The sequence below is a fragment of the Lithobates pipiens genome, unplaced genomic scaffold, assembly GCF_037356315.1.
Source record: "Lithobates pipiens isolate NorthernLeopardFrog02 unplaced genomic scaffold, aLitPip1_a1.2 Scaffold_3, whole genome shotgun sequence".
Classification (NCBI taxonomy): domain Eukaryota; kingdom Metazoa; phylum Chordata; class Amphibia; order Anura; family Ranidae; genus Lithobates; species Lithobates pipiens.
Window position 1 is genome coordinate 38085416 of NW_027507790.1, and position 20596 is coordinate 38106011.

Here is a 20596-nt window from a genome sequence, read left to right on the forward strand (position 1 = left end):
GCCATCATATGGTAAATATAAAACCCTATGCTGTGACCCAAATAATTTAACCAGATGTTTTGTTTAACAGCGTTCAAATTAAAAGCATTTTAAATGTTTACCCTGGATTACAGCACATTTGTGCTGTTTATGGTCCATAAACCCTATTTAAAAAAAAAAAAAAAAAAAAAACAGAATCCAAGATAAAGCTATGACCTTAAGCCAGCCATAGACAAAGCATTTTTTCTTCCCTGCAATCAGAAAGAAAATCGGTCAATTCCCCCATTAGCGCAGTCAGTGTCGATGGGGGAATCCCTCCCGTGAAGCCATTGTGTTCTCCCGGAGAATCAATCAGCCTGCCCATACATGGTTTGAATCTTGGCTGGATCCTGCTGAACTGGCCAAGATTCGAGCCATCTATGGCCAGCTTTATTGTGTTTTCACTTTCCACTTATTAGCACATGCCACATTCCAATTTCTGGTAGAAGTGAAGATACAATAACTACCTACTGACCAGCACAGGTCACTTCCAAATAGTTGCCATCAAATAACAGACTGGCAAGTTTGATACCACTGCCAACTGAAGACATGGGTGTTTTTTTTTTTTTTTTTACATTTTGGACAGAGTGAATAAATAGAACACCTGTCAGGTTTACTGTCCCTGTGACCCCCGTTAGAGAGATTTACCCTCTATAATTTTCCTGGTGACCATTACCATGGTGAGTGAAAATGAAAGAAAATCCCCAATTTTGAGTGATTCCAATTACCACACAATAGTTCTGGTGACTATTTTTTTCTAACAGTTCCTGTTGTGGGTATGGGACAGAAAGTGAAAGGAACCTCCCCAATTGTTAGGGACTGGATTTTTAACCTGGGACCTCTGCTCGCTGAGCTACCTGAGATGACTCTTCTCACTGAGCTACCTGAGATGCTGGACAGCACCCTGTCTGATCCATTTGACAACCCTGCCTTGTTCCTTGACTTCTGCTGAATCTTGAATTCTTTGCTCCTCTCACGAACTTCCTGATTTAAGTCATGTCTCTACACTTCCTGTTTGCCAGATTATTGTGCTCTCTGGCCAATATCTCGGCTCTTGCCTTACCTGCTGCCATCCAAATTCTTGCTACCACTCGTTACTATCCTTTGGCTTGTTACTGTCTACGCTTCTACTACTGGACCCCAGCTTGCTCACTTCCTGGTGAGGCAATCCTGAGGACCATGACCTGGTACTAACATGCAGCAAAATCTCCACCATCATCTGCCAGGGTGACCTGCTTGTTTATCTACCTTGCTAGTCGGTGGGAGTCCCCATACTGCTATAGCTACTGGTTTATGAGCCTGACCCCTGATTGCGACACCAATGGGACATTCAATAGGGGTTATAACCCTCCATTACTCTATTTAAATTGAAAAAAACTAAACAAGTTTTCCTCTTTAGTTCAACTTTAACTCTACTGCATAGAGCAGCGATTCCTAACATAGCAGCATTCATTCTTATGACAGTTAAAAATAAATCTCTAGTATCCCCTGAAGATGTGCATGCACACGAAACGCATTGGAAGGAGCTCTTCTGTCTGCTGCCTTTCTGATGCAGCTTAAAAGCTGATGAGTGTGCAAAGGTGGTGATTTGGAGCAAAACGTGGTGTTGGATGAATTGTTGGATTATTTACCACTAAGAAGAGTCACATGTTGTGCACTTTTTAAGGTCATTCTTTTGTTGGTTATTTTTGTCATGAATATATTATTTAAATTTGGGATTTTGATTATATATTGTTATATTCATTCTTGATCACTTAGGTGCTGCACTTTTGTTTTCACACTTTATTCTGTGGTTTGTACACTTACCTTACTTGCTAGCTGCCTATGTATTGCACTTGTCTGATTTCAGAAGCTAAGCAGGCTCAGGCTTGGTCAGTACTTGGATGGGAGACAACGTTACTTGCTAGCTGCATAAATATTCCCTTTTTCCCTAGTGCTGACTATTCCTTTTGAGTAAAAATAAATTGTGACTTCAGTTCTGCCTCTAAAACTGGCAGCATTTCTGCACCTATTACTATATTATATTTGCTTTATTATGTCCTTCGCTCCCCTGTCCCTCCACTCTGGAAACAAACAAAATGCCCAGTACTTACAGGTATGGAGCATGTTACACACTCCCCTCCACCCACGTGACAACAATGGTGCTTGGTAATTGGGCCAGTGCTGTAACATCAAGGCACAGGGACAGTTCTCAGGCCTGTGTAATCTCCAAGTAACTTAGAGTTCACACAGAAATTTCTTGGTCCCAGCAACTGAACAGAGCAGCAGGGGAGAAAAAGGAAGGTATGTGCTGCTGAGGGGTGACATTACCTGTTGCTTTGCCATGCATGGGCAAATCAAAGGTACACTTTACACCAGTCATTCTTAACCAGGGTTCCGTGTAACCCTAAAGCCGCGTACACACGTAGCCGTCTGTCCGACGTACTTAGTCTGGCGGACGTCCGCCAAACTGTACTTGCCCACACACGGCACTTTTTCAGCGGACTAATACGGCGTACTAAGACCGCCGTACTAAGTCCGCCGTACTTTAGAAATGAACGGACTCGCCCACACACACGGAGGAAAGTCCGCTCATTTCGAGCGCGTCTCCAGGTAGGCGGGGCCCGCGAAGGAGACGTCGCTGGCCCCGCCGCCTGGTATGGACTTAAAGGGGAACCCCAACGCCGAAAAAAATCGGCGTGGGGGTCCCCCCCAAGTCCACAACAGACCCTTGTCCGAGCACGCTACCCGGCCGGCCAGAAAAGGGGGGCGAGCGAGCGCCCCCCCCCCTCCTGAGCCGTACCAGGCCGCGTGCCCTCAACATGGGGGGTGCCTTGGGGAAGGGGTGGCCGCGCGGCCCCCCCACCCCAAAGCACCTTGTCCCCATGTTGATGAGGACAAGGGCCTCTTCCCGACAACCCTGGCCCTTGGTTGTCGGGGTCTGCAGGCGGGGGGCTTATCGGAATCCGGGAGCCCCCTTTAATAAGGGGGCCCCCGGATACCGGCCCCCCACCCTATGTGAATGAGTATGGGGTACAATGTACCCCTACCCATTCACCTGTAAAATAAAAGTACAAAAAAAACACAACACACGAGATAAAATACTTTATTGCACAGCTCCGGGGGTCTTCCGTCTTCGGGGGTCTTCTCGCCAGACTCCTCCGCTATCTTCTTGTAGCTCTTTTGCTAGCGGAGGAGTCCGGCTTTCTTCCTCGCCGCCGGCCTCTTCTCCCGACTTCGGGGGTCCTGTCCCCCTCTTCGGTTCTTCTGCCGGGCCACCGCGCCTTCTTATAGCTCTTTTACAGGCGGTGGCCCGGTCTTCTGTCGCCGCTGCCACCTTCCGTTCTTCTTCTTCTTCTTCTCCTGGAGATGTTGACTCGACGCTCTCTCCGGCCACAATGCCAGGGACGCGCTGCGCGGCCACTTATATAGGGACAAGGGGCGGTGTCACATGGCTTTATGTCACATGGGTTGGTGTCACATGGTGACCCCGCCCCCTTACGATGTCACAGTCCCCATGTGACATCAACCCATGTGACCAACCCATGTGACATAAAGCCATGTGACACCGCCCCTTGTCCCTATATAAGTGGCCGCGCAGCGCGTCCCTGGCATTGTGGCCGGAGAGAGCGTCGAGTCAACATCTCCTGGAGAAGAAGAAGAAGAAGACGAAGAACGGAAGGCGGCAGCGGCGACAGAAGACCGGGCCACCGCCTGTAAAAGAGCTATAAGAAGGTGCGGTGGCCCGGCAGAAGAACCGAAGAGGGGGACAAGGCCCCCGAAGTCGGGAGAAGAGGCCGGCGGCAAGGAAGAAAGCCGGACTCCTCCGCTAGCAAAAGAGCTACAAGAAGATAGCGGAGGAGTCCGGCGAGAAGACCCCCGGAGCTGTGCAATAAAGTATTTTATCTCGTGTGTTGTTTTTTTTTGTACTTTTATTTTACAGGTGAATGGGTAGGGGTACATTGTACCCCATACTCATTCACATAGGGTGGGGGGCCGGTATCCGGGGGCCCTCTTATTAAAGGGGGCTCCCGGATTCCGATAAGCCCCCCGCCCGCAGACCCCGACAACCAACGGCCAGGGTTGTCGGGAAGAGGCCCTTGTCCTCATCAACATGGGGACAAGGTGCTTTGGGGTGGGGGGGGGCCCCCCCTTCCCCAAGGCACCCCCCATGTTGAGGGCACGCGGCCTGGTACGGCTCAGGAGGGGGGGGGGGCGCTCGCTCGCCCCCCTTTCCTGGCCGGCCGGGTAGCGATTTTTTTCGGCGTTGGGGTTCCCCTTTAAGTCCATACCAGGCGGCGGGGCCAGCGACGTCTCCTTCGCGGGCCCCGCCTACCTGGAGACCCGCTCGAAATGAGCGGACTTTTCTCCGGGGCGGGAAAAGTCCGCTAATTTCAAAAGTACGGCGGACTTGCATACACACGGCCGGATTGTCCGCCGAAATGCGAGTACGGAGTGCAAATTTTTGTGCAAACCGAAATTCTAAGTCCGCCGTACTGTCGGGTCAAAAAAGTATGCCGGAGGCTACACACGGGGGGATTGTTTGGCGGACTTGAGTTTGCCGGACTTTTCCACCGGATTGTTTGATCGTGTGTACGCGGCATAAGTTTTCTTTAGAGGATACAAAGGGGTTCCTTGAGCTGTGGCTAATTAAAGAGGAAGTAAACCCTGATAAGTTTACTTCCTCTTTCATTTCCTGCAAGGGCAAAGCATAATGGACTACTATGCATCGCATAGTAGTCCATTATGTGTCACTTACCTGACACAGGAGCCAGCGAAGTCACCGCTGTCCCCTGTAGTCCGGAGCATCCATCTTCTCGGTGAGGTCTCGCAGCTCCGCCGCTGTCATTCGGCAAAGCCGCGATGATGTCACTCCCATGCATGCGGACGGGAGCCGACGCGCGCGGCAGCTCCGTCGTTGGAAATGGCGCGCTCAGTGCGCCCGCGCACCGCTGTCTACGGCGCATGCGCCGTAGACGGCGGTGCCTGTCTTCGGGCAAATATCTCCTAAACCGTATAGGTTTAGGAGATATTTCTTGGACCTACGGGTAAGCCTTAATCTAGGCTTACCTGTAGGTCAAAGTGTGTTGTAAGGGTTTACAACCACTTTAACCTCCCATTTGACAGCTACTGTACATATTTCTGGGTCCAACGCTACTTGGCATAGCCAACTTCATAACACCAGGGATCTTTATCGCTGTCTGTAAGAGTGACATTTTGACTGCCCACTGAAAGTGGGTCATTCTTAACATTGGCCACTTATGGAAGGGGCATTTTTTCCCATTGACCTCCAATAATTAGTTTTTAGCAGGGGCTCCCCAAGACAGTACATTTTTTTCAAGGGTTCCTCTGGGGCAAAAAGGTTGAGAAAGACTGCTTTAAATATTTGCAACACGTTTTAGTTTTCATTACTGTGTAGCCAAGAGCGTGGCATTTACTGTACCCTGACTGCAAGATGCTCTTGAACCAACCAGTGATACGTTTTTAAAACAGTGTCAACTGCTGTCTCCAAGTCAGTTTGCAGCTGGGTTGCGAGGACTGCAGTTACTCCTGGGCAAAAGCAACAACTCTCGCCACAACTTCTAGGACTTATTCACATGACTAACTGTTAGCCCTTGTACACACGGTCGGACATTCCGATGTGTTGTCGGATAATCCGACCGTGTGTGGGCTCCATCGGACTGTTTCCGTCTGAATATCGGACCGACAACATTTTAGAGCTGAGCGATAAAATTTTCCCACAACATGATCCGATCGGACTTTGTCCGATCGTTTGTACAGAACTCCGATCGGACAAAGTGCCACGCATGCTCAGATCAAATTCCTAGACCAAAGCTATTGGCTACTACCCCGTAACGAAATAACGTCATCACGTTCTGAACGATCGGATTTTCCGACAACTTTGTCCGACCGTGTGTATGCAACACCAGTTTCTGACAAAATCCGCCGGACAAAATCCGATGGATTTGGTTGTCGGAATGTCTGACCATGTGTACAAGGGCTAAGAGTGTAGTAAAAGAGTGTAGTAAAGTTAACACGCAGTTTCTGCTAATAGAAAACCACACTGTATTGCATTTCCAGTAGGACTGCTAGCTCTGCCACAATTATGTTCATGATCTAGCATGCTTTAGCACACAGACAAGTTGCTCTACGCAAAGTTTGTAGTGTGAAAACTGAATTAGATTTTCTCATAAAAACAGCATATGTACATAAGACCTTAAAATAAATGGTGCAACTTTAAATAAGAGTATTTCACTAAATTATAGAAAGAATCTGCTTGGAGGCACTCAGCTGTGTGTAGATGTTATCTTCCACAAGGTCACTTGTGAGGAATGTATCCAAGACTGCTTCCTTTAAAACAGCGAAAACATTACTTTTTTTGAGGCTTGGCTTTCAGCTGATGATTTTGCACCTAGAGCATCCCGCTAGTAAACATTAAAATTCTTATTTCCACACAACCCTAATTATTTTTAATTTTTTTTAGTTTAGGGAAGCCTTTAAAACACATCTAAACCCAAGAACAAAAATGTAATGTATTGCAGAATACCAGTGCCTAGCCTAGATGTGTTGGCTGCATTCTTTTCAAGCTTTTTATCCTTTGTTTTCATCTGGTAACCTTACTAGTAACACATATCTTGCCCTAGAGTATACCTTCTCAATCAGGATTCAGTGGAACTCTAGGATCACTCCTAAAATGGATAGTGGTTCCTCGATCACTTAGCAATTTCCCTCTCTCAGATAAGTAACCGCTCACACAAATGATTTTTTTTTTTATCTCTGTAAGGGGCGCTTTTTTCACACTGACCCTTCTCTCACTGACAACCAGTAAAAAAAAGAGTCAGTCGCCCAATTGCCAACAATTTAAGAGCGTACTTTTCTACTTGAGTACCAATCTGGGTGGGAGGGGGGCTCTTCTCCACTATCCCCCAATTTCTTATAGGATTTAAATGACCATCAATGTAAGGGGGCACTACAATGTCCCCTAACAAGAGGGGGTGCTTTTATTCACTAACCATCAAGACAATGGGGCCCTTCTCTATGTCACAAAAGACTACAATTTTCATTCTGTGTTCCTTTTCTGGCCATTGTTAATCATTCCTTTTTTTTCCTATAACTTGAAATAATTTTGTTGTATAAAATAGTCTTAGGTGGACAACAAGCAGACAACTCTTTGTTCCTTTATGCTTATATATTACATATATTCTTCTATATTCTATATATAGCTAATGTACTGTGACCTGAAGATACAGAAATTAGTTTTTTTTTTTTATGGGCATGCATGTTAAAAAGGTTGAGAAAGGCTGTCCCACAGTGAACACGCTCACTTACCAAGCTGTATCTATGAAGGAGCATTAATGACACCCTAGAGCAGGAACTGTGTAAGCCCTTGTACACACGACAACCAAATCCATCGGATTTTGTCTGACGGATTTTGTCCGAAACTGGTGTTGCATACACACGGTCAGACAAAGTTGTCAGAAAATGCGATCGTTCAGAACGTGATGACGTTATTTCGTTATGACGGGACTACGTTCAGGCTAGTAGCCAATAGCTTTGGTCTAGGAATTTGATCATGCGTGGCACATTGTCCGATCAGAATTCTCCACAAAGATCCGATCCGATCGGATCATGTCGGAAAATTTTACAGCCCAGCTCTAAAAATTTGTCGGTTGGATATTCCGACGGAAACAGTCCGATGGAGTCCACACATGGCCGGATTATCCGACAACACGGTCCGGTCGGACATTTTCCGTCGGAATGTCCGACCGTGTGTACAAGGGCTTAGGAATACAGGACACCTCTCCCTTACCATATCTACATAATAAAGGGTAAAGATGTTCTGTATTTCACAGACCTGTTCAGAAAGATAAATCTACTTGAAATAACACACAAGTGTGCGCAGGACCATGTTGGATCTCTCAACCTGTGTTTTTATTAATTTTTTTGCACTTATTGAACTAATATAACCAAAAACTTTCAACTATATATTTACCAGACCAAAGGGGACTTTAATATTGGTGTTTATATACACTTTAAAAATATCCATCATTATCATTTTTATTTTACAGTTCTGTCCCCTATGGGACAACGTTTATGTAATACTTTGTCCCATATTTCAAAATGCGTTATATCCATAGTTACACAAGTGTGCACAGGACCATGTTGGATCTCTCAACCTGTGTTTTTATTTTTTGCACTTATTGAACTAATATAACCAAAAACTTGAAACTATATATTTACCAGACCAGAGGGGGATTTAATATTGGTTTATATACACTTTAAAAATATCCATCATTATCATTTTTATTTTACAGTCCCCTATGGGACAACGTTCCCCTTCCCTTTCTGCCACGGCCAATTTGACAAAAGCTATGAAGAAGTCAAAGATATAGCTTGTCACTTTTTCAAGACAAACAATGGCAAGAGGATTGCATAGACTGGCACACCCTCTTCCCTTTGCATTTTATTTGCTATTACAAGTGTTCACTTTGGACAACTTGCAGCTATGAATTAAACAGCTGTTGCTGAATTGGCCATGGCAAGAGGAAGGCAGGTTGGTACTATCGTTAAAAGGCAGAAAAGATGTAGCTGGATAGCCGCACTCCGAATTATTCAACTTTATTTCAAAAATGTAATTAAAATCATAGCATGTAGGCTGGTAAACAGACTAACTGCACAGCCGCTGACATGTTTCACACCGAACACGGTGCTTAGTCTTAGATGCTATGATTTTAATTACATTTTTGAAATAAAGTTGAATAATTCGGAGTGCGGCTATCCAGCTACATCTTTTCTACTTCAGTTCCTGTTGCAAACAGAGCCAGCACCCTGTGGGATTGTGGAGACAGCTGTTTTAGGAGAAGTCGTTACCTTAGAGCGGTAATTCTTTGTATTTATATAGTTAAAAAGCACTTAGAATCATAGGACAAAATACTACACGTGCTTACAGGAAACCGAATTGCAAGTTTAAAATTCTAATGAATGATCTTGAGTGGAGGTGAACTCCACTCAACCAGTTAATTAAAACATGTGCAAGGTAAGGCTGATTTATAAACAAGCTTTCAATATACTCTATTCTAAAATCCAGTTGTCTGCTTATGGCTATGGACAATAGGGAGTTTTTACAGATAATGGTCTAACATATGCCATTATCAAAGAAATATAAAAGATTATGGGACCTTAAAGTGAATGGCATGGGATAAGAATGGCACAGCAATGTCACATTTCCAGGTAGAGTTCGTCTCAAACCTAACCGGTAGCATTACATTTAACAGTATAAAAATATGTTGCATTAGAAATGTTTTGCTGAACCACAAAATACCACCAAAATGTCTACAGCAGAGATGGTGAAAGCATGTTTATGTACAAGCTCACATATTCTCAATCAGTAAACCATAAATCACTCCAGCATTGTAGAACGTTTTGCCTACACAAGTACAGAATTCAGAAGACAATCCTCCTCAGAGGCCAGCAGTGATGTGGCAGATTCAGTCCCTCCACATGGCTGCCACCAGCTCCTACTCTGCTCATCTTGTTCTCCTCAGCTGTGAGGTTTAGTAAATTAATGGGACTGACCTGTGAGTTCTGGGAGAACGGGGGTGCCCGGGAGTGGGGTTCTCTCTACCCGAAATTCTAAAACGAAATGTGAAACAGCTTAGGAGTGGCTAGATGTCCAGCCTACAGATGTGACTGGCAGTGAGTATGGAATAGCTGTTTAAAACCACCCACTGCCACTAAAATCCAAATAAATATATAGTATTGCTTACAAAACCATTCCATGAATTGGACAGAGGCTGAAGAGCAGAGAAGTTTTTAGGCTAATCTGCCACTAGGTTGACAACAATCCCAAGTTGCATCCCACCAAGGGAAGAAAGAGCATGCACATTATACAAATCGAATTACTGCTATATAATACTGTATTACTGAATTACCTGGAAACTGGTAAGTATAACCAGGGGCTATCCCTGTGTAGCTGCGACTGGCGTATGTAGCTGCTTGGAAACCAGGATATCCTGAGAAAATACACCAAAAAAAAAACAATCATTAAAAAGAGAAAACGCGTACCAGATCTTGGTTTTTACTAGAATAATGTAAATTGTCCAACTGATTACACTCTTGTCCTTGAGTCATTTATTTCCTACAATTTCAGATTAGGCTAGACATAAATGTTCCCCAATCTACAGCTGCCCAGAACACTTAAAGTGTTACTAAACCCAGGACCCTGCATTCACTATATCTGTTCTCCCATAGTACACAGAACATTGAAATGCAATTATTTTAGTAAACATAAGCTGCTAAATACCTTTTCTCATCAGCACTATATAGCTGACTTCTATCAGTGTCTGTTTAAAGCTTGTAGGAGTTTTCATTCTCCTCCGACTGTCCTATGAGGCTGCAGGACCTCTGACTTTATGTCTGGACAGTGCTGATTGGCCCTGTGCTGATCACATGCACCCTCCCAAATAGAAAATAAAAAAAAACTCTCTAGCAATACACACCAAACTGAGCATGTGCAGAGTGCCTCCAAGGCTCTGTTCTATCAGCAGATGGATTGGGGACTGTGGAAGAAGGGGAGGATCAGAGAAGACAGGATCAAATAGGCGTTTTACACAATGCAGAGGATTAACCCCTTAGGTTCCACAGTGAGTATAACAAGCATGCTTTACTGCATATACAGACTGATTTTACTGTTGTGGGTTTAGTAACACTTTAAGCTTAAAATGGTTGTAAATGCATGAAGGTAAAAAACTTTCAGTGTGCAGTTCCCCCCCTCAGACCCCCTAATACTTACCTAAGCCCGGTCTCGATCCAGCGATGTGCATGGGACCTGAGGCTCTCCCTCCTGCTTGGATGAGATGCAGCAGCAGGAGCCACTGGCTCCTGCTGCTGTCAGTCACAGCCAGTGATGCGGGAGGGGGTAGGGCTGAGCCACGCTCTCTGGGTCTTATGGACACAAAGAACTGGCTCGGGAGCGAGCACGCACAAATGCCTCCAAGCAAGCGGCTTGCTATGGGGGCACTCAGCAACGGGGAGGGACCCGAGAAGAGGAGGTTAGTGACTGCTCTGTGCAAAACCACTGCACAGAGCAGGTAAGTATGACATGTTTCTTATATTTTTAAATACATTTTCTCCTTTACAATCACTTTGAAGCCAAGCTCCATGTAAACAGTCCCTTCCTTTCCTGAATGAACACAGAGCAATAGGTACCAATCACTCCTGTGTTCATTGATCACTGCCCTACAACACAGCCCTATTTAGCCGGGGAGGAGACCCGGTCTTTGCCTGCTGCAGGTTTATATTTATTTAGTCCTCTTCCCACCCTTTAACTGAACAAGGAAAGGATCAGCAGAATACTGTTTAATCCATTTCTCTGTCACTCTTGTGCTGCTTCTCCCACTCTTTCTCTGAACTTTGCTATGCAAGCCGCACATTAGACTGCAAGAGGTTAATACCAAGTCAGATTCAGGTATCACAAAAATGCATTACTTGCATTGAAAAAAATCTGTTTAATGATGTACAGTGGAACCCTGGATTGCGAGTAACGTGGTTTACGAGCATTTCGCAATACGAGCTATTTAAAAAAAAAAATCCTGACTCGATTTGCGAGCGTTGTCTTGCAAAACGAGCAGGATTCAAGCCGCTGGGGTGTGCAGTACCGCATTTGGCCAGTGGTGTGGGGGTGCCGATGACGCGGTGCACCTGCACCTCTGGCCACATGCAGTACTGCATACACCAGAGCCCCCACACCTTTGGCCACATGAGGTACTGCATACACCAGTGCCCCCGCACCTCTGGCCACATGCGGTACTGGATACACTAGTGCCCCCGCACCTCTGGCCACATGCGGTACTGCATACACTAGTGCCCCCGCACCTCTGGCCATATGCGGTACTGCATACACCAGTGCCCCCACACCTCTGGCAACATACAGTACTGCATACACCAGCGCCCCCGCACCTCTGGCCACATGCGGTACTGCATACACCAGTGCCCCTGCACCTCTGGCGACATACAGTACTGCATACACCAGCGCCCCCGCACCTCTGGCGACATACAATACTGAATACACCAGCGCCCCCGCACCTCTGGCGACATACAATACTGCATACACCAGCTCCCCCCCGCACTTCTGGCGGCATACAGTACTGCATACACCAGCGCCCCCGCACCTCTGGCAACATACAGTACTGCATAGACCAGAAGTGGCTGTGGATTATTTGAGTTTCCATTATTTTCTATTGGGAAAATCGCTTTGATATACTGGTGCTTTGGATTACAAGCATGCTTCTGGAACGCATTATGCTCGTAATCCAAGGTATGACTGTATTACTGAATACAGCAATGCATTCATTTCTGTCTTTACCTGTAAGGAGTTCCAGTTAAAAAGGCCACACATTGTTACATTCTAATTGTAAAGTAAATTGTAAAAGTTTCTTTAGATTACCTAACAACCATGTAGTTAAACAGCTTACCTAAAGAATCAACTCATTCAGTCAGGTAGGCCATAGCACTACCTGTTAATAAGTCTAAAGGAGATTGTACAATCAGATTGCAATGTGTGTGTCTTACTTAGCTGATTGTAGTTGTACACCACCAGATCAGGGTATTTCTGCGGCAGGTATGGCCAAGTGTTTCCAAGCAGCCAAGGACATGAAGCCTTAACAAATGAATGACAGACTGACATTGTCTGTGGCTGTCTGAATGTTATCACACATGGAGTGATTAGCCACAGTTAGGGTCAGTTGTGCGTCCTTATACGCAGACAATTCACATCACATCTCTACCTAACCGCAGGCAACTGCCTTGCGGACAATGTCAGCCTGCCACTGATTTGTACAGGCATTCTATCTGTGGTTGTACAGAAACACCCGACCGTACCCGCTGCAGAATTACACTGGCCTGGGAGGCGATCAGCCCTAATCAGCCATGTGCCTGGGTCCTTATACCTCAGATCTGGGTGCCAGGTAGACAGTAGTATCAGCCCTCTATTGAGTACTACAAATCACTACACTAATGTCAGTAATGCTATAGGAAAGAACAGCATCCTGAAAGGCATAAGTTTACTGTATACATTAATTGATGCAACACTTTAAAATAAAAATTAATTATCTGGATAGCTTTGACACAAAACAGTTTCTAGCAAGGCCGTAATTTCTCTTCATTAAATATTAATGCCTTTAAATTAAAATCTAATATGCATGCACTTGGCAGATTCATATATAAACCATTTTATCATTCAGAATTTAACTATATAGTAGAGCCTGTAAACATAACCACAGTTAATTTTCTTGTAATGCAATTCCATGTACACATTTGTAAACTCTCCCTCTAGAAAAGATATATATCTGGGAATGTGGTCAGTCTCACTGCAGAGATAAGATCAGTTAGCAACATAGACAGACTATTGTTTTCATTCAGTCTGCCATGGCTCACAGGTTTATGTATAAGTAAGAAATAAACTGGGACTGCATATATAATACCCATATATCACTTCCCTTGTGTACATACATAGTATATTTAAGTTTTTTTTATCTAAAAGACAAAACATGTAAACGGCTATAATTGGCCATACCCTAATAGATTTCCCATTATGCTAACACCATGGATAGACTAATCTCCCTGTCCAGGCTATTGTATTCTAATAGCTGCAAAGGCCAGCTGTCAGAATACCTGAACAGTGCTTGCAGCTAATTTGCTGCAGGCACGGATCAGCTAAACATTTTTGGCCTGACACCTTTGACAAAAGCTGATTAAGTAAATTACTTCTGTCAAGCTGGCAGTGCCATGTGAGTGTGAAAGAGTCCTAAAAGTGTATGGTCAGCTTATGGATGCCCTTTATAAAAGTCAGTTTGTTGTAATATTCAGCTGTGACCAACAGGTGAAATCCTGGCTCCTCTTTTACAATTTAAAAAGTGTTACACCACTCTTACCTACAGGTAAGCCTATAATAAGGCTTACCTGTAGTTACTGTGAATATCTCCTAAACTTGCACCATTTAGGTGATATTCAATGTATCCGCATGTTCAGACGTCATTGGCACATGCGCACTGAAGAAACAGCTCACTCGTGCCGTCTCTTCAGTAGGTGTGCAGTGACGTAATCACGGCTCCAGCCAATCACAGCGCTGGAGCCCGCAAACACGGAAATAACTCCGGGAAAAACATGTTGCCGGTCACAGTGGTGTATGGGGACTGCATTAAACCACATTAAAGACTACTACCCCAACCGCCTTTTACAATCACCTAGCATGCCGATGCCAAGCATGAAAGCATCCATTCCATATGGCATCACTCTGGAGCGTCCCCGTACAGAGCCTGTTGGAGACATCACCTCCTTGGGTTGTGCCTTCTTACATTCAACCTAAAGGAGGAAAACACACCATATATTAAAAACATATCAGTCACATATGTAAAGGATAGCACTTAAAAAAGGGTCACTGTAATTTGTTAATAAACACACAACTATGCCCCTATTTCACCAATCAGCCAAGATATAGTACCAGTTTGGACACTTCTAGGCATAGTATCCTGCACTTTCCTCTACAAATTCCCCACTAAATGTTATGGATTCTGCACCAAACTGTATAAATGTTGAAAAGTGTTTGATATTCACACACTACATACACCACTCCACCTATTAGCTCTTTGTGGTGTCACCCGTTAAAACCTGCACCGCCCACTACAAAATAAGTTATTGAAACTTTACATAAACAGGTTCGGCATCGTAAAGGTCAATTAGTCATTACTATAGTGGAATTTTTATGATGTTTTAGCATCATTAATGCAGAGTGCGGTCACAAAGCTAATGAAAGACAGGACCTCAGACAATCAAATATAGAACAGCAACCCCCACGAGTATAAGGAACATTGGGCTAACATGAAGCAATGCATGTATTTTCATTAAGACATTTTTTTTTATATTGTTACCTTTAGACCCACTAAAAGCAAATGGACGCTCACAGCTCCCGCAGCTATTCGCAGATGCTTAATGTAATCGCTCTTGTAGTGGTCGTTTGCCAGTAATCGCTTCATGAGTGGGAGCGGTCAGCCTCTAACTGCTTCCACCTGCAGCTAATCGCCACGAACCAACCCTGGGTCTCCTACATGTAATCCCTAACAGCTGCATTCACAAGTGGTGGCCCTTGGAATAGCATGCAAGTATGTACATAAATAAGTGTAGCACAAAAGAATGATACAAAAATCACAAATACTAGAAGAATAGTGAAAAAAGTCCTGTCTTAAAGGGACCCTTAAGTCATTAAGGCAAAACTTTTTCTTTTTGGATAGCGTGGTGAGGTATTAGAACACCTGTCAAGTTTTTATTGCTCTCTGTGCTCTTTGTGTCTCTTTTAGGGAAATTCATCCTCTCTATTTATCCTGTTTACCAGTATTGTGGAAAGTGAAAGAAAATCCCAAATCCCAACTTTTGTCTCCAGAACAGGAATAGTGGAGATATCTTCCAACGGGACACTGGTACTGGTGACCCTGGTGACAACCAGGTAATCCCTCACTTCCCGTTGTGGCTATGAGACAGGATGTGAAAGGATGTAAATGCTTAAAATCATTCAAAACGTTGGCTGTTTTGAATGCTGTCGTTTGTTTAAATTTGGCACTTTTAAGTCTTCTGTAAACTGGAAGTGATGCATGATACGTCGCTTCCGGGTTACTAGATCCGAGACCCAATCTAAGCCGATTCTGTCTTCGTTCGGATGTCTGGCCAGCCAGCGGATATGCCGGCTGGTCGCTGGAGCCTCCCGGTGGAACGGGAGAGCCCGGGTGAGCTGCGGAATTGGGGGAGGTGGTGAAGTCCCCTCCCGCTGCTTGGGATAACAGCCGAGCTTCTTAGCTGCATTGGTTGTTATCCCAAGAACGCAACAGGTGTAAAAATGTCCGCGGGCCGGAATGCACGTGAATTCATCACGTGCACTGACGAGCCAGACATTTAGCGGCGGCGGGCCATAGGTTGCCAACCCCTGCTATAGAGCTTCACTTAAGTGACAGTTCTGAGTCGGCTGGGGCTGCTGACATCAAATCCAACATGGTGGCGCCCAGCAGCCGCCATATACCTTTTGGATGTCTACATAAGGGGGACCTTTACAGTTCACGTAAAAATCTTATAGGAAGATTTCTGTTTGAAATTAATAGTATGGTGACAGGATTTCTTTAAAGTGTAAAGCCAAAACTTTTTTTGGATTGTATAGAAAAGTTTTAAAAATCCTTATGAAATAATTTTTGCCTTTTGCTTTCATGACAACTCGAAAATGTAGGATTTCCCCTCGCTTTCTATCTCTGTGACAATGTCTACTAGGACAAATAAAGAGGTGAACCAACCCAGCTGGTCACAAACAGTAATAAAAATTTGTAGAGGATCTAAACCGGGGATAGGCAACCTGGGCCCTCCAGCTATTGTGGAACTACATTTCCCATGAGGCATTGCAAAGCTGGCAGATACAATTACTCTCAGAGGCATGATGGGATGTTTAGGTCTGCAACAGCTGGAGGGCCCCAGGTTGCCTACCCATGATCTAAACGTTCCCTACTTTATCAAGAAAAAGTTTGCCTTTACATATATTGCAATGAGATGGCAAACTTTTGACACAGCCAAGTAACTGTAAGAGCAGCTTGGAGCTTGCATACTTCAATATCCTTTTGTTTTGACACTTCTCTAAACTACACTGTCCAAGTTCTATATGTGATCATGCCTCTGACCCCAGCAGACAACCCTGGCTAATCTCCTTTTTTATGTTTTTGGAGGGGGTTGATTGCTTAGAAAACCTTATCCAAATGCTATCTCTACCCTCATGAATCTATTCCAGAGGTGGTTCTCTAGCTCAATCCATTAGGTCCAGTCTAATGAACAAATGTCACAAATAACTGGGAAAGGTTGCACGCATTTTGCCTGTATTTTCTCTAGTTCTATGACTTCCTATGATCACTGCCTCCATCTAGTGACCAAAATGTTGCATATTTTCTGATTGAGGTATTTCAGAGAAATATACTGGATTCTGACCACTAGATGGCGCTGACGATCATAAAAAGTCATAGCATTAGAGACATTTCCAGGAAAATTGGATGAATGCTTGTCTAACAATTTTTTATTTTTTTAAATAGACCCCTACCTGTTCATACACTTGAATTTTTTTGCTTACCATCTTATTGTTGATCTCATGGAAGTGGATTTCACAGACTTTTTCCACAATATCTTCTCCTTCGAAGGTAACAAAGCCAAACCCTGCAATTATATAAATGAAAAGTGGAACTTAGCCATACTAATTTAAAAACCAAAGGAAATGGTCAACCTGGTGCGAACATCCTGGCTGGCAAAGGTAGGTGAGAATATAAATGTTTGCAAAATCCAGTGCGTTTAGTGCGCTACACAAGGAGCATTGGGCTATACAGTTGCATCTTTTATTTATTATCAACCTTGGTAATGTCAGGAAAGGTAGGGAAACATGGAGGTAAATAATTTTTTTTAATAAAAATGCACATGAGGCGCTAGTACAGAAGCTTACTCCATGGCCTCGTTCACACAGAGGCTGTGGGTGGAAAAAATAGGCAGTTTATCTATGTTTTTGCAGCTCCCCTGACTACCCATCTAAACTGCACAGTGGTGGCTAAAGGGGGTAAAACATAATGCATGTATAATATGTATTACCTTTTCTGGCCACCATTGCACAGTTTAGGAGGGCAGTAAAAACATGGATAACCACGTTTTTATCACCCCTGGCCACTAGATTGTTTTTTAGATGGGCAGAATAGAGTGTCACCCATGTGAACAGTGAGGAAGGGTCTTAATTAAGGTCTTATAATCATCTAATAAAAACACAAAGATCAAAATAAGATATAATCATCCCAGCATTAACAGCGCTAAAAAATAACTAGGAGTATTTAGTGCAATTAAAGGACAAAAAATTACACACACAAACATCAATTCATACAAGTCCAAAAAAAGTCCTTAGGAAAGATGCGGTGCTCCGTAACCCCTCAGAGTCTTAGGGAAGCCTCAAAGCCTGAATATCGTCACTGAAAGAAACTCCGTGCTCAAGTGGTCCTCATTGGTAATGCACTCACCACAAAATTGCCTTGTATCTCCAAATCACTGATTTGGTGACCTTGTGAAGATGTGGGCTATGTGGGGTGTCCAATCCAAGCCTGGACTTTTAGGATATTAGTGCTACCATTTGACCGCTAATTCTCAATATGTTATCCAAATGGCAGGAGCTTATCCCACACTAGGGAGACATCAGGTTTTAGCCTTTCACATTGGTGTTGGTCCATGAAGGATTCAATTCCAGTATAGTAGCCCACCTAATAGTGTTTGGAGATACAAGGCAATTTTATAGCTCATTTGTGGTAAGTGGATTACTAATGGGGACCATTTGAGCACGAGGTTTCTTTCGGTGAAGGTATTCAGGTTTTGAGGCTTTCCTAAGATTCTGAGGAGTCACCGAGCACCACATCTTTCCTAAGGACTTTTTTTGGACTCTGTCACATATGAATTGATGTTTGTGTGTGGAATTCGTTTGTCCTTTAATTGCACTAAATACTCCTAGTTATTTTATAGCGCTGTTAATGCTGGGATGATCATTTCTTATTTTTATCTTTGCATTTTTATTATTTGTTCTATTTATATAATAGCTGCTATAGTGCACCAACTCCATTTATCCGTTTTAGCGCTGGTATCAGTGATACGCAGTGTTACTGATACTTTTGATTATTTTTATAATCAACTAACATTTAAAAAGCAATTCCAAGCAACTCAAAATTGATGAGCTACTGCCGCTTTTATATTACCTCTGCAACTGAGCTAAAATAAGAAAGTCCATTTCTTATACCCTAATATAAGCTCTGCATAATATACTGTGGCCAGATTTCACAGACCATCTAACAGGATTAATAAAAGGACAGTAGGAGCATACTTCCTGACACTTGCGCTGTGTCATTTTCTCTCTCAGCTGTATCCTGTATCACCTAACACATTCAAATTTGTAAGGCTGGTTTAAAACTGATTGGTGTCTCTAATCAGGTTGTTAGACCTATTATTTTTTTTTTTTTTACTTTCAGTGCATTTTTCATCATCAGAAGCAGGCTTGTTCCACCAGATGACTGGCAATTGGGAAGCAATTGGGATTCAGTGGTACTCTACAGCAGGGATATGCAATTAGCGGACCTCCAGCTGTTGCAAAACTACAAGTCCCATCATGCCTCTGCCTCTGTGTGTCATGCTTGTGACTGGCAGAGTCTTGCTATGCCTCATGGGAATTGTAGTTCTGCAACAGCTGGAGGTCCGCTAATTGCATATCCCTGCTCTATAGCAATGCTTGTATGAAAAAGTACCAAGCAAACAGGCCATGTTCCTTGTATACATAGCAAGGAATCATTTTTTGTTTTCACTGTAGCGTGCCTATAACATGATCATATACACCAGTTTGGAAATATGTGTCACCTTACTGAAGTTATCCTAAAAGTTCCAAAATATGTGAGATAACGGTAGTTATACTAAAGCAGCCTTTCTCAACCAGGGTTCTGTGGAACCCTTGGGTTCCTCCAGAGGTTGCTAGGGCTTTCTTGAGCAATGAGCAACTTCTGCCTCAGATGAGTAACCGCTGACAACACTGATCTTTTAAGCTATCTGTAAAGGAAAGGGGGATTATTCACAATGGTCATGGATGTAAGAAGTATTGTTACTAGTGAGCATCATATTAAGCTACTGTGAGCTGTAGATATAGTAATTATTGGCAGGGTTCCTTGAGACTGGAAAGTTATTTTAGAGGTTCCTACGTATGAAAAGGTTGAGAAAGGCTGTTCTAAATGATCTAGATAGACAAGACAATGATTTTTCATGGCTTGGAGTCCCAAGGGAGCCATGGCCATCTAACCAAAGCGATTTATCCTTTTTGCTCAACCACATTTATAGTACATATTTCATTTTTAAATGACAATCTACTCAAATACTACTGGCCGAAATCTGGTGCTCCATACCCCCTGGGGATCAATTATATTTTAAAGGAATATACATGCCAAGGTATTGACAATAACTATGCATTATCCAGGAAGTATTTAATATTTTCCAAAACAGATGTAGGTAATGCCAGTGTACTGTGACCTCATATAAAACGTACTGTCTTCAACAGTTCTGCCATGAGATATGATTTAGCCCTTCTAAAATCGTATTGTAAGTTGGGCAAAAAAGACCTATCGATCTATACAGCAAGACTACCAGTAATGATTATCTCGGTGCTTACCCTGTTCAGTGACCAACAGACAACAAGACTTCCCTTAGGGCTACCCTCTTTGCCCTGCCATGACAACCACCTAGGCTAGTAACAGTGTACAACCTCAGGACTACCTCCCAATGGGATTTGATTTTGGCCCGAGGGACCAAATAATCATCCTGCAGTAGGTGAATAAAGCCAGAATTAATGTTTAGCATTGTTATGTCACCTCTATCATTGCCTGAACCGCTTTGGTTGATTACGCGCAGTGCCTACTGCTATTCTTAAATATCTAGTCCTTCTTTGCACAAATCTCCCGTATAATGAAAAATAGTGCATATCGATGGACATTATCCCATATTATGGGAAAACCCTTTTACAGTC

General features: G+C 43.7%; 1 protein-coding gene across 8 annotated transcripts in view; it reads right to left on the reverse strand.

The window, feature by feature from the left end:
- Positions 1-20596, reverse strand: part of MSI1 (musashi RNA binding protein 1) — a 54405-nt gene that overhangs the window by 7630 nt on the left and 26179 nt on the right. For 2 of the 8 annotated variants that reach the window (XM_077461455.1, XM_077461456.1), the window contains 5 exons: positions 17147-17229; positions 14241-14358; positions 10497-10556; positions 9930-10010; positions 9574-9630 (listed from right to left, as the gene is read on the reverse strand). In XM_077461455.1, the coding sequence (XP_077317581.1) occupies positions 9574-9630; positions 9930-10010; positions 10497-10556; positions 14241-14358; positions 17147-17229 (399 nt within the window). The remainder of the gene's footprint in view (positions 1-9573; positions 9631-9929; positions 10011-10496; positions 10557-14240; positions 14359-17146; positions 17230-20596) is intronic. The other 6 variants (XM_077461460.1, XM_077461458.1, XM_077461459.1 and 3 more) reach the window with 3 other exon arrangements.